Source organism: Falco biarmicus, chromosome 4, assembly GCF_023638135.1.
Source record: "Falco biarmicus isolate bFalBia1 chromosome 4, bFalBia1.pri, whole genome shotgun sequence".
Classification (NCBI taxonomy): Eukaryota; Metazoa; Chordata; class Aves; order Falconiformes; family Falconidae; genus Falco; species Falco biarmicus.
Genome location: NC_079291.1, coordinates 98,088,600 through 98,116,113, shown reverse-complemented (window position 1 = coordinate 98,116,113; position 27,514 = coordinate 98,088,600). Strand labels below are relative to the sequence as shown.

At 38.0% G+C, this 27,514-nt stretch overlaps 1 protein-coding gene across 3 annotated transcripts in view; it reads right to left on the bottom strand.

Moving 5' to 3' along the window:
- Window positions 1-27,514, bottom strand: part of FHIT (fragile histidine triad diadenosine triphosphatase) — a 614,495-nt gene that overhangs the window by 411,105 nt on the left and 175,876 nt on the right. For all 3 annotated transcript variants that reach the window (XM_056336274.1, XM_056336273.1, XM_056336275.1), the window contains one exon: window positions 18,934-19,055. In XM_056336274.1, the coding sequence (XP_056192249.1) occupies window positions 18,934-19,033 (100 nt within the window). In that variant the 5' untranslated portion in view covers window positions 19,034-19,055. The remainder of the gene's footprint in view (window positions 1-18,933; window positions 19,056-27,514) is intronic.

Sequence of the window (27,514 nt, the reverse complement as noted above, 5' to 3'; positions counted from 1 at the left end):
TCACTAGTAGTTACTCTTAGAGACTTAATACATGACCTGACCTACTGAAAATACTTTTCTGATATTATTGACATTTGTTTAACCTATAACATTAATTCTTTGTAGCTCAATAAATCTGAGTATCTTCCCCCTGTATCATCAAGAGACTGGCACTGACAAAGAAAGTCAATCTGCGGCCCACACACAAATAATAGCTTTCCATTACATTTGCCATTTCACCTGAATAATTCCTGATAATCATGAATAATGATATTATTTGACATTCTAATGATATCATGCTGTGCAACTTCAATCCATCAGTCACTGTCAGGAAGGTCAAATATTTGTATTCCATTACATTATGCAGAGTTCATTAAACAGTTAAATGACATTATACACCTTAATTATACTTCCAAATGAAACTAGCACATATCATTTAGATTTTAGAGTCTATGTGATGCATCTCCATTTAAAAGAAGGCTCACGATTTTGAACATTCATGACAATGAAATACATTGAAACTTCAAACAATATTTTTTTTAGCTCTATCAAATCCTGATGTACAAATGAGTTTACTTGATACACCTAAACACAATGTTCCTTCACAGCCTAAGAAAGTTATCATATTTTCTACTGCATTACTATGGGTTACTTCTCAGTGTTCCTATGAAGGGTTCAAATACAGGGTCATAATGATATAAGAAACTGATTATTGACTAGAGCTATCCATACACAAGATGAAGATAAATTATTTATGTAAGAAAACAGGCAGGAAAAAAGAAGAGAAATTTTGTTGTCAGCAATATTTTCTTCTTCAAAGCCACAATTTAAAGTATATCTCAACACAATGCAAAACCTGTTGTAGTGGATCATAACCATCATAAGAAAGAAGAAAGAAGCATATTCAACTGTGACATTAAAAGAGTACTATTTTTTTCATAGATATTCAAAAAACATTATGGTCACCCCAGGTTATCAGTGTAAATATTTACTAACTAGCTACCTATGGCCAGTAATCTAAAAGACTTATTTCGCATAAATACAGTTTCTTATTTTTCCCCTCCCATCAAAACCATTTTCCTTGACAAGAAAAAGAAAAATAATAAGGGATTCTAAGGCAGTCATTAAGTAGCCATCAGAAGCTATGTATTGATTTAAGTAGACTTTTAAAGAGATCATAGCCTTTGTGATTGTACTGAGCATCTTCACTCAACCACAATCTTCTAAATGAGCCACACACAATAGGCAGAGAAGTGGAAAGATTAATACAAGGAAAAATATGTTTAAAATCCACAAAGAATCCAAGTAGGGACAAGACCTTTGTTAGATTAATGAAGTTTACCAGCTTACAAAAGCCTTATAAAAATGCAACTTTCTTCTTAGCTACAAATTGGCTGCTTCCTAAGTGAATCTTTGGGTCTAATATTAATAGACCAAGCCAACCTTTTTATCAGATTCTCTTTAATTCATTACAGTATTTTATGTACAGGAAAAGAAGTAAATTAATTAGATTTCACCAGATGCTATGTGTGTTCCTCAGTTAAAACATACCATGTCATAGAACAGTTTGGGTCAGAAGGGACCTTAAAGATCATCTACTTCCAAACCCCCGCCACCGGCAGGGACACCTTCCACCAGACCAAGCTGCTCAAAGCCCCATTCAACCTGGCCTTGAATGCTTCCAGGGATGAGGTATCCATAATTTCTCTGGGAAACCTCTTTCAGTGCCTCACTGCCCTCACGGTAAAGCATTTCTTCCCAATATCTAGTCTAAATATATCCTCTTACAGCTTGAAGCCATTATCCCATGTCCTATCACTACATGCCCTTCTAAAAAGTCCCTCCAGCTTTCTTTAGCTCCCCTTTAGGCACTGGCAGACTGCTATAAGGTCTCCCTGGAGCCTTCTCTTCTCCAGGCTGAACAACCCCAACTCTCTCAGCCTGTCTTCACAGAATAAGTGCTCCAGCCCTCTGACCATCTTCATGGCCTCCTCTGGACTTGCTCCAACAGGTCCATGACCATCTTAAGTAGGGGACCCAGAGCTGAACACAGTACTGCAGGTGGGGTTTCATGAGAGCAGAGTTCTTTATCTAGCTTGAACCGCTGATGGGCAAGGTAACTTTAAACAATCAAAATCAACTCAGTTATGAAACTGAAGAAGCAACAAAACACTACAGGAAAAAAGCATATCCCCTTCCTCCCCCTAGAACATGTCATTGTGAATTCACAGTCTAAGTTCGATGACTTCATAGGTGGAAAACAGATTTGGAAGTTCAGTTCAAAAAAGCAATTAATACTTACTTATTCTTAAATATTTTATTTGAATTATTAGTTTAGCAAAATTTTAAGAATTCTCTTGAACTTGACCTGAATAAATAATAGGGTTTCCTTCTCTGTATTGCATATTAGCTTAGCCTCACTTATAGGGCAAAGCATGTATGTTGGCACCGCTAATTTACAGAAATATAGTTGAAACAACCATATCAATACAGTTTTGGAGAACAAACTCAGACGTTAATTGGGTTAATAACTGCCATCTTATAGACCTAGATAATCTAAAGAGTTTAAGTTTAATTATCTTCCTTTCACTAAGCTATCTATCTTTGTTTTCTGAAGAACTGGGAAAAAAATATTCTTTCCTTCAGATTACCTGTTCTTTCACTGTACTGAATCTCTCATAGATGCCAAAAGGTATTGGAGGGAACAGGGAAATAAGGAATAACAGCCTTCCAGTTTTGGAGTTATTCCTTAGTGTTTCTACAGCTCCAGCGAAAGACATTTTCAAGTTATTTAGAAACTAATTCCAAACGTCCATCATGTGGGGTATTTTTATATTCTGAAGTGAGCTGAACTGCATTGTCATCTGCAGAGTCAAGTCCAATTAATTACTTTTCTACTTCCTTTTGTCAGTGCCAAATGCACCATCACATCCCCATTACCAAATACTGCACAGCAGCGAAGGCCAGGCCTGGGCATCAGTTTCTAACAGAGCAGATTCAAGGCACTAAAAGAAAACAGCACCCAATGTTACATCCTCCGTATTCAGTGTGCCTAGCATCACTAATTCCAAGGAGCATAATGGAAAGATGATGACTGCCTTTTTGTTTTTCTATGGCATGGCTATTTAAAACAAATTTCAACTGAATCTGCATAGAAAGTTTTAGAGTTAAATTAAGTCTCAACAACATAAAAGGGAAAAACATTTTAAGGCTACCATTTTTACATCAAAAGGCACAAAACAAATAAAACCCTAAGATAAAATGTGCCTCTGAAATCAATCTTAAACTTTGCTAATTGGGCAAACTGAATTGCTTTCAGTATATGCAGCACACTTCTGCTTCCCTTTACTTAACGAACAAAATACAGACAATGTAGTAGTAAGCAAAGGTAATGATATTTAATTAGTGTGAATGGCAGTTTTTCAAGGTTTATCACTGTGTTGTGTATATTATAGTTTATATTAAAATTAATTTTGAAAGTTTTCCATTTCATTATTGTACTCAACAAAGCAGGACTGTCATGAAATATAATTAGGAAGTCACAGAGGACCTTCTTAAACAGATACTCAGAATTCTGTGTCTCTGACAGCAGAAGCTTTGCAGAGTGCAGCAGCTCAACTGACAATGAACAAAAATTAGATTCAAGATTTGGAATAACATTAGGTTTCTATGAGTCTGCTGGCTTTCAGTGCACTTAATACTAAGGAACCCATGGGAACCTTCTCAGCCATAGAACAGTAGGACAGTCAAACACGCACTGTCTCTCATGAGAAAAACAAAACACATTATACTTCCACATTGTTTTTCTTCCTTTTCTGTCCAGTATTCGTACTGGCATTATTTTTTTTTAATCTACTGGATTTTAAATGAAGCACTTTTAAATACATGTTTTCACATGCCATATGTTCCTAATCCCAAATATCTGGATTCCAACTATAAAATTCCTTTGGATTAAGAATATATTACTGCTAAGCTACCTTCTTTGGGGGTAGAAATGGACAACAGTCTGTGACTACTGACCAACTGGTACAGCATAAGGAATAAGAATACACATCTTGCTTACAAAGGGACAAATACTGATGGTTTTTAAGTTAAAGAAACTGCCCTCCCCACACCTGCAAGTGGAAACAATCATCACTGGAGTCACTCATCATAATCTCAGCAATGGCTTTTAAAATCTAAACCATCAACCATAAATGGCTTAAAAAAACTTGACCATTTTAAGCCACCATATGAATTAAAGACATAATTACATTAGGTAAATCATTATTTTTCTCCTCAGATCTGCAGTGATAAAGAACATAGGAGGTCTCTATGACAAATGAGAACCATTTCATCTCCTCACAAAATCACCATTTCAGTGAAGAGATTTTAGAAGTATGTACCCTTTAGTTGTGCATAAGTAAGTAAATGGGCACAACAAACACTTGAGATCTATAACACTTCCCAATTTTTCTTGCAAAGATTAAAAAGTTTCAAAAGGGAAGGGGAAGTAATGAGACGGAAGACAGTTATTGCTGCCGAATCCTCAGACAGATCAGATGACAATTCTGATTCGGTTTTCATTATGTAAAAAGACAAACTGAGCATCGCTCTGTGCCTTTTCAATCATGACAAAACACAATCATCAAATCACATTATCTTCTTTACTCTGATACCTTGTAGGCAATATAAAATGATCCCCTATGGACAACACTTCAGCTGAGGTACAAAGTTAGATTCATTCAGGTACCACCAATGTGACAGTTAAAGGTTAAGGAGGATATAAGAACATACTCAAAGCTGGACCGCACATCGCTGCCCTTCCCCTGACCCCACCCTCCAAATGTTGAGAGAATTAAAGGAACATCTCAAAAGCTGTACTTTTTGGAATATATATAGGCACAACAGCAATCCAACCATTGCACAGAATAGGCCCTTGTATTTCTACTGGTTGGTTGAAATACTATTTTTTTTCTCTTTCATTTAGCAGTGTCAGACTCATCAATTTCACATCAAAATACTCATCATTATGCATCCTGTTATTTAATTTAGGAGTATTAAACCCCCTTGCATTTCTAGTCAGGTTTACAGACTATCCTCTACTCTGCAAGCACTGTAAACACACGAATGAGCAGATACATCCGTGGGCTTCTAAGAGAGTGATGACTGTTGAAAAACATACAGTCATCAGCTAGAATAAAGAATCCACACTACATATCAGAGTTAGACTAAAACAAACAATACTGCTGTGAGCGCCATATAAATGGATCAGGTTTTTCTTGTTTAAGGATGAATAAAGTCTGACCTAGACCCTTACTAGAGGTTTGTATTAGGTGTACCATTCACACATACAGGAAAAAAAAAATCTCAACTTGACTTCTTGTGCCCCCACAGCTTCAAATTGGATCAAAAAAGTTTAAGATTTATATATAAAGTAGTAACAAATGTTATTAAAAAATCATCAGAAGAGACCTTTACATGCAAGTGAAGGAGCACAGCACAGAAATACATATCTGCACACAGTGCTACAGCCCCTTGCTCCCTAAATAAAATTCATTATTTCCATGCATTATTCCCATCTTCAGAGGCTAACCTGAGCCTGATATGCTTTCTAACATGCACAGTCCTATTTTTTTTTTCTATGGTGCTCCAGTCTGAATAAGATCTGCACCAACTCCATTATTATTAACGACTGTAACTGAACTAAAATATTTCTTCCAACTTTTAATGGTGTAAAAATCAAGCATAGATTACTAGTTGAGCCACGTGATAAAAACCAAGCCAGATGTTATAAACATTAAGGAAAGCAGTTCAGTTTAGTTCAAAATTCTCTCCAATTTTTCTCTTTCAACTGAATACATAAAAGCTATTGTAAGCTGTTTCTTGGTTTTGCTTTCTGCAAACATCTGATTGCACCGGTTCCTTTCAGCTAATGCCTAACTTTCATGTAAGAAGCATGTTTCTCCACATTTAAAAAAATGATTCAGTACCATATGGTATTTATAAGCAAGTCATAATCGATATTAAATGCATTGCATTTTATTTTGTTAAGGAACTGGAGAGAAAAAAGTGAGACTTTCACTGTTTGCTAAGCTAAAATAACATCACCGAAATATCATGCTGAGTCAGCAGTGTTCCATTAACATCACAGTTTTCAGAGTAAGATAAAAATAGGGTTATACAACTCCACAATATTTTTGTGATGAATGTTCTCCAGGTCAGATTCAGAATTTTTTTTGAAAGACCAGCAAGTATAACTTACTTTATTAATATTGATAGGGTCATAGTAAGGAAACGTTAATTGAGCAGAGATGTCATTAGCATCCTTCCACATGACTGGATACCAATTAGTTGGCTTTTTTTGCCTTTTTTTTTTTTTTCTAAAGTCTTCCTACTACCTAAGAAGGGTGGCAATTCTATGTTTTACATTCATTCAAAATGACTGCAGAAAGAGAATACCCTAAACAACAAACATTCTCACAATACTCTACTAGTTCCTCTGCAATTCTATATAAGCAGCCATGTCTGAAGTCTCTCACTAATTTTTTTTAAGGAGAGTCATTGAAAAATACATTGAACTTATTCCAAAGTGCTTATAAAGTTCTTGCTCCTGACATAATTTCCCTCCACCACAATAGGGCTATGCAAAATTTAGTATGTTAAAAAATTTGCTTTCATTTTGTCTTTCATTTGCACTACCTGGAGTTAAAGTAATTGGGGGCAGACATGGGGGCATACCATGTAATTTCATTTTGCAAACATGATAGGTGGACCTTCTGCCAAAAATGTCAATAGAACATTGAGACACAAGGCATTTGGCTCTAACAAGGAAGTTTCAGGCTGTTTTCAACATTGCTGGGCGGTCCTTGTACCCAGACATTCAACAGATAGGTAATGCTTGGCAGAGGTATCCTGCTATGTCCTCATGAATAGGCAAAATTAAAATCCCAAAACGTTGATCTTTATTTCAGATACAGTTCAAATTAATTCAATTTTGCTACACACTGGATACAGCTAACAGAAGTTATATTAGGTGTGTAGATGTAAAGAAGTACAACCAATAATACACAAATTAGGCAGACGTGTAACAAATTCTAAATTAGCTATTAATAGACAGTTAACAACACAACTTTATGTTCCCTTCCAAGCTCCTGGCAGGAATTTCAAGTTGCAGGTCAATAAAGCTGTTTTGTTTGTAATTCTCTACTACTGATTTCAAAGTTAAATGATATCCCTTCAAAAGTAAGACCCACCTCCTCTGTGAAAGGTTATCCAAATATCTTGACTTCAGTTCCTAACGCAAATCTTTTCCTTCCTTCTTATATCAATCTTTCTTGTAAGGAAGATGAGATTTCATTTTGAAGACTTGAGAATGGAAAAAAAAGTCACAGCTCATTGTTGTCCCATGAACTGTCCATGTCATTCAGCCAGTGAGAAAGAGATAAATTATTCTGATATCCTCCAGCTAACAGATTCCATCATTATCATTCCTCCATGAAGATAATAGCATCTTATTAACCTTAAAGAGAAGTCCAATCTTGATTTCAAAGTACCAAATAATAATAAATGCACCTCAATTCCAGCAGTTTCTTTCAGTCACTGAATTACTCTCAATACTTAAAAAATAAAATAAAAATCACTGCTTATAGTTCATGTATCTCTAGCTTTAAATGTATGGCTACATCTCCTATTAATGCCTTTGCTAGGCTAAGACTTTTATATATTGCTGGAAAAATTGTTCCTATATACAGACATATGATCAAGTCATTTTTCAGCTTCCTCTGGCAAAATCATTCTGACAACTTCTTTTATATTCCTTGTAATGTTATCACAAGTCTCACTACATTTTGAGCTCTTAAAGATTCTGAAATCAAGACTCTTCATGAGCTTATTCACCACCACCACCAAACATGAAGAAAAAAGACGTGTGCCGAAGAAGCAGCTGTGTAACCGTATACAAACAGCACCCAGATGCACCTGAAAGGGCAAAATTAAGATGGCAAACATAAATCTAATTCTCTCTCCCCTTTCTCTGCTTTTCCCTTCTTCCTCTTGCTCCCCATATCACACATGATTTTGAATTCAATAGCATCAACAGAAATGCACTGTTTTCACAACTGAGGTCTGGGTTTCTTCCTGACTTGGAATGCCATTTATCTGCTCAACTATATCATTACAATATTTTGGCTAAACTTTATCCTCAGAGTATGAATGAGCAATGTGAACTAAATACCAAATGAGATTAATAAAACTGAGCCTAAGAAAGTGTTGCTGAAATGTGCACTTATAGTGATTCAACTGCAATGCCTGAATTCTGGCAATGTTAATTTCTATGGCATGATATAAATATATAATCTGTGCCATATATTCTTTCCCTGCAACCAGGCAAATTCTACCTGGGAGAGGCAGACAAAGAACTACAGAAGCACACAATGACACATTTTCAAAAAACATTCATAAATAGCTGCATTTTTACGTACACATCAGAGCAAAACCTTGTATTTGGCTACATGTTCATCAGACCAGACTGCGCTAAAAAGCAGAATTTCCAGATTCACCTATTCAAACTCATACTTGTCACACACAATTTCTAATTCTATGAAACAAGGAGCAATGAGGTCATCTCAATGCATTTCCAATTATTAACTGATAAAGATAATAAATTCTGAACTAAAACTAACTGTTCTTTAGCAGCTTCTGTAGAGAGGTCACTCATCTGCATACAATATGATGTTAAACTAAAGAGTATCAGTAGGGGAATTCTCAACTTTTATTGTACAACATGAACATCTGCTCAAGAGCTCACTCTAAGACTTCTGCTGTTTTGATCAGAAACAGTAGAAGTCACAGGTTACAAGGAACATCAAAAAGCAAAATACATTAGAAAATGAACAGCAGACTACACACATGTGCAACCTTAGAAATCTAGATACTGTATGAGAGATAAAGTGAAAACACCTGTATCACTGAATTATGCATTCATTTCCTACTGTAGCATCATTTTACAACAAAGCCTCCATTGTCTACTATGTTCATCTATAACTTTACACAAGACAAATTATTAATACATAATTTACCCAATTAGCAAAGATCTCCTAAACAATTGAAGGAGCACAACCAAGCAGCCTTGAGCATGCAGCAAAGTGGGAGATACTGTATGTGCTACCTCCTTGAGCAGGCAGTGAAGGAAAGCACACCACTGGGCATGAGTTAACTGCTACGGGAGTGGAGAGGAGGAAAAGAAGGGGAAGAACTCTAAAAAACAACAGATAAAAGAAGGGATAAAGCTCAACAGAGTCAGGGCCTTGCATCTCATAACTCAGTTATTTTGCATGTGTATCCAGAAGTCTAGTACTGCTTCAGAATAAAGCAATTGTTTTCAAAATATTCCTTTTGTGAACAGTTTTCCTTAAGCTGCCTCCTAATAAATCTGTATTGGTGACTGGACTCTCTTCAGACCTCTGTGTCTGCACTTACTGGGAGAATAGAGTAAATTGGATTTCCTCTCAAAGGACTGACACCTGCACCAGGTAGTCTGAAGAGATTAGCCTATGGCATTATTTATGCCCTGGTGAAGGTATGAGGAAGGCACACCACAGCACACTATTCCTTCATTTCTATATGTTTAGCGAGCATTCCTGCTTATTTTTCATTTACATGGCATGCCCTTTTTTCCCTTCTTCACTGTTGGAGATTGCAATGATTTTGCCTGGGACAGAGTTAATTTTCTTCATAGTAGCTAGTATACAGCTGGATTGGATTTGATTTGTGCTGGACGCAGCGTTGGTAACACACCGATGTTTTCGTTACTGCTGGGCAGCGCTTAGAGAGCGCCAAGGGCTTCTCTGCTCCTCACACACACACACACCCCACACCCCCCCCAGCAGTGAGGAGGCTGGGGGGGCACAGGGGGTCGGGAGGGGACAGAGCCAGGACAGCTGACCCAAGGGATGTCCCACACCATATGGCGTCATGCTCAGCATGTAAAGCTGGGGGAAGGAGGAGAGGGGCCCACACATTCGGAGTTACAGCATTTGTCTTCCCAAGTAACCACTGCACATAACAAAGCCCTGTTTTCCTGGGGATGGCTGAACACTTGCCTGCCCATGGGAAGCAGCTAATAAATTCTTCATCTTGCTTTGCTTGTTCACATGGCTTTTGTTTTGCCTATTAAACTGTCTTTATCTTCAGTCCATGAGTTTTCTCACTTTTGCCCTTCCCATTCTCCCCTGCATCGCACTGGGGAAATGAGTGAGTGGTGGCTTAGCTGTCAGCTGGTGTTAAACCACAACACAAGTCCTTTAAATATATGATGATGATTACTTCTGAAATTATGAAATATCTTCATTAGATTATAATTATGGTACACCAGGGAATATTAAGGTATGTTTCACAAGAAAAATGCTACATATTAGGCTCTTCACAGCAAATAGATGAGATGACAGTTTAACATTGTATCTCTACATCTCCTCTCAGGAGCTGCAGAAGGACGTTAGTATCAGATGCCTCTGAAAACTATTTACTTGAAAAAAACACATAGTTGTATTACACTGAGTAGCACAAAATATTCCAATATGCTAGAAACAATAAGCAATAAATGAAAATTCCAATTGACTTTCCAGCAAATCTATTTTCATTACAAATGGAGATTTTGGATGTATTGCATTACTTATGGTAATTGTGTGACATCTATTATGAATAACCATGTATTCCAATCATCTCTTTTAATTATATTCTGCCATAAGAGCAATCCATGCAATACCTTGCCCAGACTTAGTTAACTGTGTGTGTGCTGCATACCACATTCTGATGGCTCTGTTGAGGACAAAAGGTCCTAGGCATGCACAAACTGTAACGAGAATGGCTTGTAACTGTCACCCCCTTCATTACCCAGAAACTACTTAAAACAAGAGTGAAAAAAGCTGAATTTAAATCCAGTTATGTACTGAGGAAAAAAAATTATCTTTTTATTCCTTTCTTTTAGAAAGCTCATGGTAGTTGGTACCTGAATGCAAAGCACATGGCTATCTGCTATTGATGCAAGCACTTACATTTTCTATAGTGGAAAAACAGCAACAGCAGCAATCACCTCCTTTGTATCTGTTATCTATTGTCCATTTATGGCTGTTGAGTTTGTTTGGGTTTCCTGGTGTGATGAAAAGGATAAAATTACAGGTTCGTTCCATAACCACACCAATTACAAATTTGCTCTGTACTAGACTAGAAAACATCTCCTGGACCAAAAATATTCATTACTTATGAACAGGACTTCACAGTTTTATAACCAAGAATGCCAATTATTGTGTTACATCTCAAAGGAAACATTTTACTTTTTCTGAAACCTACCTCAGTTTCCCTGCCACTTTTCATACAGAAGTTTGCTACCTTTTTATTTTACTTCCTTCTACACAGCTTTGCCCCTGTCTTTTAAACTTGACTTCTTCCAGCTCCTTAGGATGAGGCTTTTTCACTAAACATTTAGCCAGGTCTCTTGCTATGCTGAAATAAGAATGGGTAAACTTTTTTCCCAGATATCTCTGTCACTCCAGTGAGAGGAACCTCAAAGTAAATTCACTTAAGTCAGTTACTACAAAACTATAGCTTTAAGTCAATGTGAAAATGCTAACATGCTTTGCAAGTTGTTAATGAAGGTAAAAATGACAAAATGGGAGGCTGTAACTAACCTAACACTCAGTGAAATATGAATGTAAATTTAAGCAAGTATTTTCAACCATCAAAAAATCAGCTGCTTTCATACAAAATAGGGTCTCAACAATTATGTCATAAAAATAAAAATCACAACATTGGGAAGACAGTAGGCAGTTTCTGTGAAATTTGATCTTCTATAGCCATCATCAGTCAACTGATCTAAAATTTAGATGGTTTACATTTTTTCACGATGACAGGAACAGGCTTTCCACAGTGTTCTTTATGGGCACAGTGTAAGTATGCAGAATGTACTTAACCCCCCACAATGAAGGGACTCATGGACTAGGTTTCAAAATTTCTTCTGCGTGTCCCTGGAGCTTGTGAGGACAAGCAGTTCCACTTTTAGAGGACACACATGAGTAGCACACCCTCAAAATTGTACCGTGAGTGCCCCTGAAACACACAAAGCGGTGGAGAGGTTCATTCATAATATGGTTTTCTTTAAGTCATTTATAAGTTCCAAATAACGATGATGACAAACAGGTGAATAAAAAGGATTAGATGACAATGGAATTAGAATTTTTTAGCCGCATTTCAGCATGTGTTAGCAAAGTAGCCAAGAAATTTAATTGCACAGATCGAACCCATTATGACACACAGTTTACGAGCTTATTTTTCAGAGATCTCATTACTATCCATACAGCTAGGTTTGAAGGTCAGTTGAACACATCACTAAGACACTGCTCATCCCTCCATGGCCTTTGGTAAGATGCTCCAGCCTAGGAGCTACTGCTACAGCTTTTTAATATCTCTTCCAGTGTAGGTAGTGCTACAATCTGAGAAATTCTTATCGCTAACTGGAATGCATGCAAATGAGTAAATTAGTTGGTAACTTACTCCATTTGCAATTCAGCAAAAATTAGTTGTGATTTCATTATTTTTTTTTATTTCCATTTGAAAAACTGGCACAAAGCATTTAGAATGGGATTTTCATCAACTCCGTTATATTTAACGCAACAGTAACAATGCAAACAGAATAAATAAATCCTTATGGTGAAGTACATTCTCCTTCAACAGTGAGTACCTTTCAAGTCAGACAAGATCGGAAGGGAGAGAATTTTTATCAGACCAAATCATACAGTTGAACTTCACCCCCACAAATAAGGGAGACAGATAAGCTTTTGTGCACAGAGCCCTGAATCTATTATCTTCAGAAGCAGCATTTCTTAATGCGAGTCAACCACCATGCCTTTGTTTGTAGACCGCAAACAAAATGACTGCAGCTCTGAGATAATTAACTGGCCTCTCTATCACCACTAAATTCAAGTGGTTTGCATACACAGAGCCGAGCAGTCATTCTTTGGGTTGTTTGAAGAGAACCTTTTTTCCCAGAAGGTAGCTTGAGAAGTGAAGCTGATATACTCACTGGCTGCTGCCAAGGTCCAGTCCCACTCCTTACCCTCTACACAATATAGTTTAATTTAGCGAAAAATTATTAAGCACAGGAACTGGTTTTCTTACTCTCATTTGTGCAAGTAGATGAGGGACCAGGACTGATCATAAAGGGAAAAGTTATGGAACAGCTTTATTTGGGATTTGAGGGGGGGAAAAAAAAACTTGGGACCTTCCACTGATGGTCAACAGCTTCAGACTGGTATCTCACAAAGAATTTGGCAAACACTGACAATATAGAAAGTAAGTCTGAATCTGTTAGCATTCCTGATAAAGAAATAAAGTCTATACTTCCCCCACATTTTCACAAAAGATCCATCATTTACATTTGTTCTTCCATTCAGGAGGTCTTTTCTACACCAGAAAAGGTACTTTATCCTCTTCCTAGTACTGTCTTCTAGACTTAACTATACATTTTGGGAAAATCATGTAAGTAGTTCACTCCACAGGGTAACAAACATTTTCTGTCTCCACGTGAGACCCTGGCTATCTCTAGCATCATATTTAGCTTACAGAGTCTTTACCAAACCCCCTTATTTTTAGCTCTTTGATAAAGAGCTAAAAGAAGCATGACTGCTCCTTAGCATTGCACTAAAGCAAACTAATAATAATAGTAAGGCATACAAAGCTTCTGTAATAAGCGCTAAAGAGTACTTTCCCACAGGGTTTGATATTTGTAATGTGAAGTTGTAACAATGCAGTGTACATTATTGCGATATGTAAATGAAAATTTACATATTCTGCAATATAACTGAATTTTATTTTCTAAATCTTAGTTTTATGGCAAATATTAACACTTGTTTAGGCTAAAAACTATAAAATTCATAATTACATAGCATAAATACAGATGTGATAAATGTGCAATGTACAAAATACCTAAATCACAATAAAAAGCAGCTCTGTAACTTTATGAAGAATTAGAATTTCATATACATACTAAACCACATGATTTCCAACCAAACTTGTAAGAGAATACTACTGTTGTTTCCAGAGCCAGTGTGCTATCTTCAATGGAAATTTTGTCAGGACTTTTAACTAAATTAATTTTTTTTAAATATATTAATAAACAGTACTAATCAAAAGGATTATTTCTTTTTAACTGCAAATCTTTTAAGAAAAGCATTGTCACAACATTTGTGACAATACAGAATATGTCAGTCTCAAGTAATACAGCAATTCTGACAGCATATGACAGGGAAGCTCACAAACAGACAAATCGTACAGCAAAGCAGATGCTATTCTTATATTGCCTGACCCTGGATCCCATCCCACCCATGCAACAGATCCAGAACAATTACATGGCAGCATAGGGTGTTATCAAGTCTTTGAAGGAGCATCTGGTTCAACTAATGTTTTCTCTACTCATTAATAAAAGGAACAAGCTGCAGTAACTCACAATACAGTACGCTGTCTCGGCAACAAATTATGACCATTAACCTCATATAGTGATGAAGTTGCCAGAAAATATCACATGCTTTGACTTTTTATGTATGGTCTGTTCCCACAACCAGAGTACTTTCTGGTGAGAAACACTAGATCTCTGTGGAAATAGCAATACCACACAGTCCAGCAAAATTCAGTATACAACAGTTAAACAGTGCCTTTGGGGGGAGTTGGTTTTTTGTTTTGGTTTTACTTTTTTGATTGGAAAAAGCTTTTCATAATCAATCCCAGATGAAAAGTTATTGTCAAATGTTTATTCTAATTTATTATACACACATATATGTGCACATAGTGAAGGAGCCAAACTGTTCACCACAAATTTCTATAAAATTGTTTGGTCCTGATAACCCTCAGCTCATTGTTCCCAGCTGGAAAGCCTGTTCTTTTTAATAACCAGTTCAATAAACTGTAGAAAAATGCTTTGTATAATATAGTATTGCCATAGATCTGATGTTTGTCTCTATCATTACATATTGCATTCAATCAATTTACAAATGCCGTGTTCCTTTTGTGCTAGTTCTTCTTCTGGCATCCTGAAGACAAATCTAAAGATCAATACCTTGTCTACTGAAAAAAAAAAAAAAATGGACATAAAAAATGAATAATTGTATTTATAATAAAAAGTCATAGTCCCCAAATGGATTCTACTAATGTTCAAATTAATTTTTCATCTTTAACACAAGATGAAAGCAAGTATCCTGCACAATGCAATGAGAAAGGCGGTGTTAATGAAAGTTCATGCTTATTGAAGAAATGAGCAAAGCCATGTAAAGTTACGGCATACGGTGAGGAAAACAACAATAAAGTAGGTCATTCACAAGGTATTTTCTACCGTATTAAAGAGCAAAAAGTCCATGTCAAAGAGCAGATGGATTTTCTTTAAAAGACACAACAGTTCTGCTCTGAACTATGGAAGCAGCAAGGCTCTGAATGAAATAAGTAGGAAAACAAGTAGAAGCTTAGCTCATGCTGGTTACATGAGATGATACGGTTTATCTTGTGCCTTTTGTGTGACAGAAACAATGCATTTGCTGACTACAAATACATCCCTCCCTGCCCTATTCCAGCTAGTGAATACCTATCTCCTCTGAAACAACTACATAGCTGTTCAAGGGAGCCACAAATGACTTCTTTCACAATCACTCTTTGCAAAGCAGCAAGGTAAAAGAGCTTAGAGGACACACGGACTCTGCTTTTCATAGAAAATGTTATTAGTACCTGCATAAGTGTACAAATCCCAGCAAGCTTACAGAATAACCAGCTCACCTCCTCCTCACTCCCACGCTGACTGCTAAGATGTGCACTGCATGCAGTATTCCCACCTAGACTCTTGGCTCCATAACAGTTCACAGGCATTAATAAAACAAAATCATACCATTTCTGTACAAAAGAGAAAACGAATGTAAAAACACACCCCGACATCCAATATATCATTAATCAAGACTGTCTCAAATACCACATGCCTGGCCAGTCTAAGAAAGACAAGTGGAAAGGGGCAGGCAAGCCCCAATCTTCTCCTTTGACCTACGTGCAAGAACAGGGCAGGTATGCATTCCTCATTCTGTTGAGTGACTTGATGTCTTCAGACAGACTCTGGTCAGACATCTCTGAGCCTTTAACCATTTCCCTGTTAGGTGACAGCAAAGGGACTGGATGTCCTGAGGGGAACACGCACTAATCCTGCACCCTGACCACGTGTACCTGTCCCTCTCCATTTGGTAGTGCCAAAAGAGGTGAACAAGTTTGCTACTATTGTCAAACACATGCATGTATTTTTGCTTACACAGCAGAGATTCCAGTTTAATGCCAGCTATCCCCTACTCAATAGTGAGAACCAAGTTGCTTCCTGTTCAAGAATCTGCAAAAACTGCTCAAAGGAATCTCATTACAAACAAGTTCCTGTATCCATGAACTCATTAGACAGAAGTCTAATGCTGAGGCAAATGAGGCGGCTCTCACCGGGAATGGGGGAACTCTTCCCTTACCATGAATAGCATGTTATTCCTATTCCTGCTCTTAGTTACTATTAGCACAGTTTGACTTTCACGTGTCAAGCTGAATGCATGGGATTGGCAGCTGGAGATAAACAAAACAAAACTCTGTAATGTGTTAACTGAACAAGCATGCTTTGGCATTGCTCAAATCACAAACACTGAACTCCACGAGACAATTTTGACTGATTTTTTTCCAGAGTATAGCCTTATTTTAAAACTATTAAAGCAAATTCACAGTTCCAATCCTACGTTCTGTTTCAAGATGGAATTTCAACCTTACCAGTTAATTAAAGCCACCACCTGGAGTGAGCTGGCTTTCAAACTGATTTCCTTTGTCTCTCTAATTCACACACATTAAAATTTTATTTTCTACTTGAATAAAGAAATGAAAAGGGATGTCACAAGTGTGCCAATGATGAGGCAGATAAAATTATTGCAATAAAACAAAGAAAATACACTTGTTACTGCCAGGTCTCAAGATGAATGCTGCATTATACAGACGTTTTAAAGGCTTACAACTGCAAATTGCTCTATTTTACACACTGTATTGTAGCCTTTGCATCAAGATCTTTTCTAATTTTTTGTTACTGCAATGAGAAAGGGAAAGGGTTGGGGTTTTATTACCTGAACAGTTACTCAATGGAGAAACAAAGACTACATCATATATTACAACACATGAGCTATTAAAACAATGTGACACTATAAAATATGCTGCAGTACTCATTATGGGATAACAAAGCTAAACCTGAGCAAAAAAAATTATCTGCCAAACAGCAATAGCTGTACAACTAGAGTTTATAATCTTTAATTATTTAAGAAGGAAAGAAGCTTGTAATAATTAAGTTTTATAGGCTCCTTAAATTGTCATTGCCAGGTGCTCACAAAACTTTAAAACAAGGATCTTTCATCTGAAATAACTCTTATTTTTAACAACAGCTTCAATTGTTCACTTAACTGATTAATTAAAAAAAATCATTAACTTTTTTTTTTTTTTCTTCAAACTTCCACACACAGTACAGATAACATTTTATTTACTCTCTGATCTGGACAATGCATATACCAACATTCTGCTCAGGTGTTTACAGGCTCTGCATCTTAGAGTCACTGATGTGATACCGTCTTTAGAAAGCTTTGAAAATGTTGGGGTTTTTTTTAGGACAAATCTATAAATGACATTGATTTACATCAGATACTTCAGAAACATGAAGTTGAGAAGAACTGTTCACTTAATTCACTGCAATATATTGGTAAGATAGGAATATTTTAAAGTTTCTATAAATGCATAAAGATGCGTAGACCTTATAACCAAAAGGTGGTCTGACTAGTGGTACAAACAGACACCATTCAAAGCAGGTGTAGAGAGAAGTTCTATATTGATTCTGTATCAAACAACTATAATCTACAGAAGTGGCAGGAGAAGAGAAAGGTCTCACGTTTTAGACAAAACACATTTACGGGTCTAACAAAATATATTAAAACTTACAAATTATAAATTACACATTAAATTATGAAAGAAAACATAAAAATACAGAAGAACAAGAAAGCTTCTAATAAGCTTCAGATGACTCTTCTTTTCCCAAAATACATTCAGCCATTGCCTAACTGACTCCCTACTAAAATTTTACCATGGATCTCAATGGAAATGTTCAGCCTTGAGTATTTCTGAAGAATTCCACCTCCAGCCACTGAAATCAGCACAAGTTACACAGCAGCAAAGTTTTGACTGGAAAATAACATGCCACACTACAAAATACACTAAATAGGTACATTTAGGAGCTTGCAGAATCAAGTTCCTATACAGTTTCTAATGAGAACTTTACTTGCAACATGAGGCTTCATTTTTTCCTGAGAAAATGTGCGCACTATACAGATGGTTTATTTAATCTATTCCTACCTAAATTAATCAATCTGTCCCCAAAAAATAAGAGTCTTCATAACAGTCTTCATTAACGGTTGGACTCGATGACCTTAAAGGCCTTTTCCAAACTAAAGGATTCTATGAGTCTATACAGGATTGTGCTGCCATTTGCCAAATTGTGTACCTTTAGTTAGGAGAATTCGAAAATCTGCTGTAAAGAAGTTACCACATCTAAAAATAAGTGACATTATTAAAAAGGAAGCAGGATGTGCTATTTAGCATAATATGAAATTTAAACAGTACTTTCTCAGATACACTTTAAAATGCTTTTAGTAGCACCTGGTTGTTTATACATCTTCTGTGATGAAAAGGTCAATAGAAATTCACCTCTGAGGTCACAGTTGCTAAGCAACCATTTTCGGCAATTCTGCAACACCGATCAAGTGTATTACGTTCCACTGCCTGGTTTCAGAATAAACCCACACACCATCCTACCTGGTCTTCAAAGCGCACCGAGCTTGCCCGTTTTCCCCAGAGCGCCGGCACCCATCATCAAGGCGCTGCTTGGAAGGATACGTCCTGGGACCACCGGCTTGCGGTTCACCAGAGCAAAGGAGAGCTCAGTCTTCAGGAAGACCACGGAGGGCTTAATGAGGTGCTGCCCAAATCTCAGCATGATAAATGTTAATCTTCAGGGTCTGAAAAAGACAATAGTTAAGATAATTAAGGGACTCACTTTGCCTTTCCAAACAACAGGAATAAGACAGCCAAATTGTTTTAGGCAGCTTCTGAAAGAAAGCATCTCCTGGGCTCACCAGGGCATTGGGTGTTTTGGAAGGGTTGGCAAGGCTTTCCTACAAGTATCACATCTTTGAAGGCGTGGTGGAAAAGGCTTTCTTTCCAAAGAAAAACTCTTACGTATAATTTCTTAAACCCTTTTCTCATCATTTTGGCAGGGCTACAAAATTCTATACAGAGGATGTCACTTCTCCCTCTCATTTTCATTTGTTCTGCATTGTATACATTTGGGTCATATGTTCTCGGAGAAGCATGAACAGTATTCCACATGCCCTTTGCCACAATGCAAATCAATGCCCACAGGACTTACAAAATAAAGAAGGCACATTTTCTAAATCAATCCCTCCCTAAATACCTCAACTGAAGAAATACTGACAAATTAAGGAAAGTACATTTACTCATTTTCCATGCATGCTTTCTAGTTCGAGCAACTGAAATGTGAAGACAATCAATAGTTGTGTGCAACATTTTCTCTTACAGAAAGAAAGCCAAAGATTTCCACTTTCATTCACTGAAGTTTTCACTCGTCCTGATGAGAATAAAAATCCTTCTTAAGTAGCTAAGGCACAATCCTAACAGTGTCTATTTTAGGTCTTTAAGCCCTAGAGTATTTAAAGTATTTCATCAATCAGAAATATCCAAGGTACTGCAGGGTAAAAGATGAAGTAACAAAGATTTCATGTGACAATACTTCAGACACATCGAAAGCGTTACACTAACACTACCTCACTTGAACGAAGTGACTAATCAGAAAATTCAGTTTTATAATTTGCTTCAGCTGAGGAAAGATACTGTTAAAGTCATGGAGGATCTTTTGCGGCAGTTCTTTTCTTGCAAGCCTACTGTGTTCGGTAAGACACAAACTTTGTTCTTAGTCTAAAAGATTTATCATAATTAAGGACCCACTCCTTGTATCTGCTCCAACAAAAGGGCATACATATAACAACGCCCTCTAAGTGCACACACTTTGAAAGTGTCTGAGAAGTGCTTGTTCATTGGAAGTAAGTTCTGGCATTTTAGCAATCTGATTCCACAGAAGAACTTAACTAAATTAGATTAAGGATAGCAGATGCATCTAGCCAGGTTTTCTACCAGAAAACCATGTATAAAATTAGTATAGGATACAGTAACCAGTCAGATGACATATTCAAGCAATAACCATTCTCTAAGCAGACACCATGTCTTGTTTTATTTTTGAAAATCACAGATGAAAGGAAATGCTTGAACAGACCATAGAAGAGGGGAGATATTAACCATCCCTGATTCAAAGATCTGAAAAGATTATATAATTATTCTTTCCCATAAAGTCAACAGAAGATTAGATGTCTGAGAAGATGTGTCCCTTAACATACACTAAACCTGAAAAGCAACAACATACAAAAATCAAGTCTCTTTAGCTACTGGAAGAATCATTTACCAGAGGAAACACCTGCTGTCTTGTGCTGATGTCTGAAAAAAATAACTATTACAAACTTCAACCAATCTTCCTCATTTCTCTTAAGCAGTCCATCAGCAACACCCCCTGTAGGGGTTTCTCATTCTGATTAAAACATACAAGAATGGTTCTACATGATACCATAGAGAGACATGGGTCTCTTTGCAATGAAGTGTTTCTGATAAAGGAGCGAAACACGTTAAGTAGCCAGGACTACCATCCAGTGATGAAACTGTAAGCTAGTTGCTCCGGTAGCTGGAAAATCAAACGTACCACCGCAGTTGCCATTGCATGTAGCAATACACTGGACAGAAACAAAAGTACTAATGATCATTTCTTCTTCTGTCTTCCAGGCTACCGATAACTCAAAGCACTGTCTAGAGACACAGAACAGACTTAAACACAGAAACAAGGCTTCAAAATAACAGATGCTGATTTTAAAATCTGATGCTTTGAAATTCAATTTCAGGTGGCAGAGAACCTGAGATTTTGATAATCACCAAGTGCTGTTTGCTGCCATAAGCAAAAAACAATAAACCACAGCAGGATAAGGTTGATCACACTGGAAATAAGGCCTCGGTCCCATGCTTCAACAACTTAGACTCCAGGAAAGCTGAAAATTGATGAGCTGATGTTTTTCTATTCTAATTATCTATCTAAAATTACTAGGATCTCCTATGGGTCTTTATCAGATTAATGGGGACTCTGAAACTCACTGTTAAAAATAACCAAATCCCACTCTAAAGTGTATGTTGCAAAATTAGTTTCAGAATGGAACAAATATTGATAATTACAAGATCCAAGGTTAAAGCTGTGTTAAAGGCTTCATGTTAAGGGCAAGGGCATCCCCTGAGGTAAAAGTTTTGCTTAGTCAAAACACCACTGCAAGTAGTAGATTTGTGACAGAAAGGGGCCATACTGGAGAGTTCATAAGCTTATTATTACCACATTTTTATTTGAACAAGAAAACCAATATGAAGATCTTTTCTTTTGACTTAAATATTTACATATCCTAAATATTATACTATATATATAAACATCCTGCTATCCTACCCAATATCCTACTATCCATATGATAAAAATTTGTTTCTCTCTCCCCTTTTAACGCTCAGAATTTGGATTCCTATTTAGATTTAACGGCAGACTACTAATCTGGCCTTAACAGCTCAATTCAACATCTGCAAACAAAAGATGTTAAATTCATGAGAAAGTTTTCAATATCTCAAAATGGGAAGAGCTAGTGCCATGAAGCAGTGGTTAAAATGAACCAGAATGATGGAATGGAACCCAAACTCCAAAAGTGACATTTGAGTTTACCTGAAGTTGAGCACAGCACTATAGCTGGTAGGTACTGCTCCAGCAGATAACCTGTGGCACGCAAGGAAGTGGCAGAATTCCCTCAGCCCAAGAACCTTATTCACAACTGGAAATCAAGACCACGACTCTACAGATCCCTATATAACCATAGGCTGTTAGTGTAACCTCCAATGAACCTAAAGAGAATATGTCTGCAATCCACAGAAACACCGTAAATAAGAAGTGTCTCTTGAGGATATTCACCATCATCTAGACCCTACCAGCTACTGACCATAATTTCATCACATGATTTATGTTAAAATTAACCCTACTGGGAAAAATGCATATCTGATGGCCCTATCAGAAGAATGCCATACACGCTTTTTCATACCTCAAGACAGATTTTAAAAAAAAAAATGTCAGTTGAGTTGACATCCTGTATAAATACATTAAACATTTGCCAAGATAAACATGTGCAACATTATTAGCCACAGAGTTTAGGTCATCATTGCTCTCCAGTATTGATGGATGGATAGGGTGGGCTGACCCTAGCTGGATGCCAGGTGCCCCCCCCCAAGCCGCTCCATCACTCCCCTCCTCAGCTGGACAGGGGAGAGAAGACAGAACGAAAGGCTCGAGGGTCAAGACAAGGACAGGGAGATCACTCAGCAATTACCGTCACCGGCAAAACAGACTCAACTTGGGGAAAAGTTAATTTAGTCTATTACCATTTAAATCACAGCAGGATAATGAGAACTAAAAAGCAAAACCTAAACACACCTTCCTCCCACCCCTCCCTTCTTCCTGGGCTTAACTTCACCCCCGGTTTTCTCTCCCTCCTCCTCCCCAGCGGCGCAGGGGTGCAGGGAACGGGGCTGGGGTCAGTCCATCACACTCTGTCTCTGCTGCTCCCCCCTCCTCAGGGACAGGGTCCTCACCCTCTGCCCCTGCTCCAGCGGGGGTCCCTCCGGCACAGCCGGCTCCAGCGGGGGTCCCCGCGGGGGCACAAGCCCTGCCACAACCCTGCTCCAGCGCGGGCTGCCCGCGGCTCACAGCCTCCTTCGGGCATCCCCCTGCTCCGGGGCCCTCCCGGGGCTGCAGGTGGGGATCTGCTCCCCCTGGACCTCCCTGGGCTGGGGGCACAGCCTGCCTCACCGTGGGCTTCACCACGGGCTGCCGGGGAATCTCTGCTCTGGCGCCTGGAGCCCCTCCTGCCTCCTCCTGCACTGGCCTTTGGTGCCTGCAGAGCTGTTGCTCTCACATATTCTCGCTGCTCTCCCCAGCCGCAATTGCTGTTGCGCAGGTTTTTTCCCCTCTTTTTTAGATACGTTATCTCAGAGGTGCTACCACCGTCGCTGATGGGCTTGGCCTTGGCCAGCGGCGGGTCCGTCTTGGAGCCGGCTGGTGCTGGCTCTGTCAGACATGGGGGAAGCTTCCAGCAGCTTCTCACAGAAGCCATTCCTGTAGCCTTCCCGCTACTAAAACCTTTCCATGCAAACCTACTACAATGAATATCTTCAATGCTTCAAAAACAACTAGAAATACATTTTCAGCAAATGCTAAATGGATCCATACACAGATTCTGTGCATCACAGAATCTATGTATTCATAATACACCTACCACATGCTTCTTATTTCACTGCCATCTTGTTAAAAAAAGTCCAGAAAGGTTCAGTAAAGTAAAAGCAATGGCCTCACACCTCACCAAGCAACAGTTTGAAGAATCAGGTTACAGCCCAACTTGGTTGACCCGGAATTATTAGAACATTTTTAGATCTCACGCATAGGATTAATTAATACATTATAACCTTTTCTATTTGCTTCCTATACAATAATATATCTGAATAATGTATTACTATCTCTTGACTCGGACTAAGTACAGCATGTGTTTCAAACAATTGTGTCAGCTGTATTGGTTGTGCTATGTAATATTGCAGGGTTTCCAGTGCTGTTCTCTCAAATTCTGAAAAGGGATTATGGGAATTTTTTTTTCTTAAACATTTATTCATGATCTATTATATATTACTTAAGCTGTTTTCTGCCCTTGTGATCCTCTGTGTTTTTCTGAAAAGCATGATTATCTGTGCTCAGAACCAATACAAATGCTAAAAAATATATTAGGGAAATGAGTAATGGGTACAGCTGAAAAATCTGTGTCTGTGCAGCAACACACTGCAGCAAGGCTGGAATATTCCAGAGTGCAGCGAGGCAGGAAACTGCTACCAGCAGAGCAAGTTTTTAGTCATATGAATACTACCTGCTTATTGCTTGAATGGCCTGTAAACAAGCAGAAACCAATACAGTAGAGATGCATGCATGCAGGTCATAAGATGCAAATAGCGTTCGCACAATTTTTCCCAGCTGATTGGGGAAATCGCCTCACTAAGTCTGTGCCTCCAGGGATTTCCATTTTTCACATAAAGAGGAGGTCATTGCCACCTAAAACGGAAACTAAATATAATTGGTGAAAGATGCTCCTTCTTTAATGATAGTAGTCTTTCTAATCCCCAGTAATAAGGAAAACAATTACATACTAATGTTAGAAAATGAAAGAAATCCATTTCTGGTAAAATTTCAGCCCAGTTTAACACAGTTGCTATTCTGACTATTCAGATGAAAAGTGTATTTACTCTTCTTCGTATTGCACATATACATTACATTGCCTATTTCATCTGCCTCATTTTCCTAATTAAATTTCCTTCAAGCTGTGTTCTTGCAGTTGTAGGTAGGAATATAGTATTAAAGGCTAACACAGCAAGTAGACTAATTTTACAGCCAGAACAGATCTCAAATTTGTATAACCTGTGCTAGAAAAAAAATATTACACTGGCATTCTACATTGTACCCTGAAAAATAAGACTGTTAAAATTAAGAAAAATGTTGAGATACGCTGAAATATTTTCACATATTTTTACAGTTTTGTAAAATTTCAAAACTGGGCACATTGCATTTGCCTAGCCTTTATAATTACTACTTATACATTTAATGTGTTTTTGAGAAGAAATTGAAACACAGTTCTCAATTCTCCAAGTTTATTTGGGTTTGGGGGCTAGGGGTTTTGTTCTGTGCTTCAATTTTTAAATAACGTAAGCTGTAGAATCATTGCTGCCAAATACACAGGGAGAACTCTGAAGAGAAGATTAAGATCACCTGAAAACAGGTCCCTAGGACATCAGAGTAGGTGTCTGGTTGTTACATGTCATCTCTAGAGTCAGAGACCAATAGCCTGGAATACTGTTGGGAACTACTTTTTCTGTACTGACTGTAAGGAGTGATGGCACTATAAAGGCTGTCTTCCTGCCTCCATAGATCTCCCCACTGGATGCTTAATTGAGATGATGCTGGTACTCCAACATGCCTCTTTATCATGCCATTACTTGTCTTAATGACAAGGTGTTGAGATCACCACCCGCTGGGAACCAAGCTCAAGACTTTTGCTGAGCAATCACGTGAGCACTGGTTCTAGGAAAGCGACAAATCCAATAGTAAAGGGGCTAACACAAGACAGTGCAAAATGGGCTGCTAACTTAAAACGTGTATGTTCAAGAAAAACAATTACAATACCATTATATCTCTGTCCTAATATAAACGAATATTTTAGAAACATTACGAGGAGTATTCTTACATTTTAGTTTGTCATTTTACCATATTAACGTCACCCGTTCATTGATTTTGACACTTATGGTTCTGCTACTCAATTGTCACTGTAAAAACTGTGAAAATTTATATGGCAAAATGAAAACAAGTTAGCTGATCTTTTTAACATCTTACAAAAAAAAGGTATTTTTTTTGTTTTATTAGCATATTTATTTATTAGCAAGGTAAGACAACTTGTGTCACACGTTGTAGTTAAGGGAACAAAGTAACTCGCCAGGAAATGACATTTATGGCCAAGTTCAGATTTTTCAATCACATTTTCTAAGCTGCTCTCTATCCTACAAAACTGTATCCTTAAATGCACATTTGGCATTTTTCCCTCTAAAAGGTTTGATTATGTGGAAAGTGATATTTCTACTTAGCTGAATTCTGCACCATATTCAAGAAGCGATGGTACAATGAAGAACTGCCCCGCATGCCATCTCCCCTCTCTTCATGCTTTATTATTTTTCACTCATTCCTTCCCATCACTGCCACTTTGTGAGGATGAAATCTACACAATTCAGGATATTACTTATTTAACTCAAGCACATAGCAATGAATGTCCTTGTTCCTAGCAGCCAGGTTTTTCCATTTTGATCAAAGTATAAGAAATAATTTTATTCTAAAATCACTCAGTTTTTCTACTAGGCCTTTGTCCCTAGAGCCACTTTATCGCCCAGCATTCTCCCCTCCCACCCTTGTACAAGATTTAACTACTTATTTTGAGTTCTTCCAGTTTCAGAAAATGGCCTCTAATTAAAAAAAAAAAATCCCTCTCCCTTTCAGTGAGCCAAATTATCGCATACTACTGCTATTTCTGTACTGAAAAAGCCAAGAAGAATTACAAAACTAGAAAAGGTGCTCAAGTATCTTTGACAGCCATAGCCTAGATTCTCTCCATGGGGATGGTATTAAGTGCTCTACATGGGGTTGAAAGGAAAAGCTTGTGTGGATTATTTTCCATTTTCGCCACCCACAGCAGCTACTGAACAGAAAGCCCATTAAATGTGATGCATGCAACCAGTCCTGGCGATGTTGACAAGGACCGATTTCTCACGTCATATACAGATTATGATGGACTTGAATTCACTACACGTGGCTTCCCTTGCTTAATCTAGCAGGGAACAAAACATCAAAATTATTACTGTTTAAATATATTGCTATTTTCTTAGCATGGTCAATCAAGCTAAAATACCCAGAAGTAAAATAGACTGTGGTCTGTTTGCATAGTACCTCAGCACCTTAACGCGTGTGATGCTAAGGGTCAGCATTTTCAATCCCATAGCCCACCTTCCTCCCCTTGCAGCTGGTCCCTTTCACCCAAGCTGCAGCAGCATTTCCCAGTCCCTCTAGGACAGTATTTTTCCATTCTGCTCTCTCAGTGTTGATCTTACAGCCTTGCACCTGAAAGCCCTGGTATTGCTGTTATGGATGAGTCTCCTAGGGTGTGACTGTGACCACCAGGAGAATCATCCCTTCCTTTGCGCTCTTCTCCTGTTGCTTGTTTGTAGCTTTTGGGTTACACTAGTGGACCCAAGAACGTGTCTACACGAAGCTTACCAACCAAGCAGCACCCAACCCTGAGCACAGCACGCTCGAGTTCACATCAGTAGCACCATGAGCAGGAATGTGAAGGAGGCCTGAGTAGGGCCTGATGAAAACTAGATAGTTCCAAATCTTACTGGGTCTGTTCCTAGTTGTACTGGATCTGACTGGGATGGGGTTAACTTTCTTCAAGCAGGAATGTGAAGGAGGCCTGAGTAGGGCCTGATGAAAACTAGATATTCCAAATCTTACTGGGTCTGTTCCTAGTTGTACTGGATCTGACTGGGATGGGGTTAACTTTCTTCACATAGCCTGTGTGGTACTGTGTTTTGGCTTTGTGACTAAAACCGTACTGATAACAGACAGTTTGACTATTCCTGTACAAGACCTCTTTTTTTTCCCCACTTTGTCCACCACCACCGAGTTGATATATGTCTTCACCTG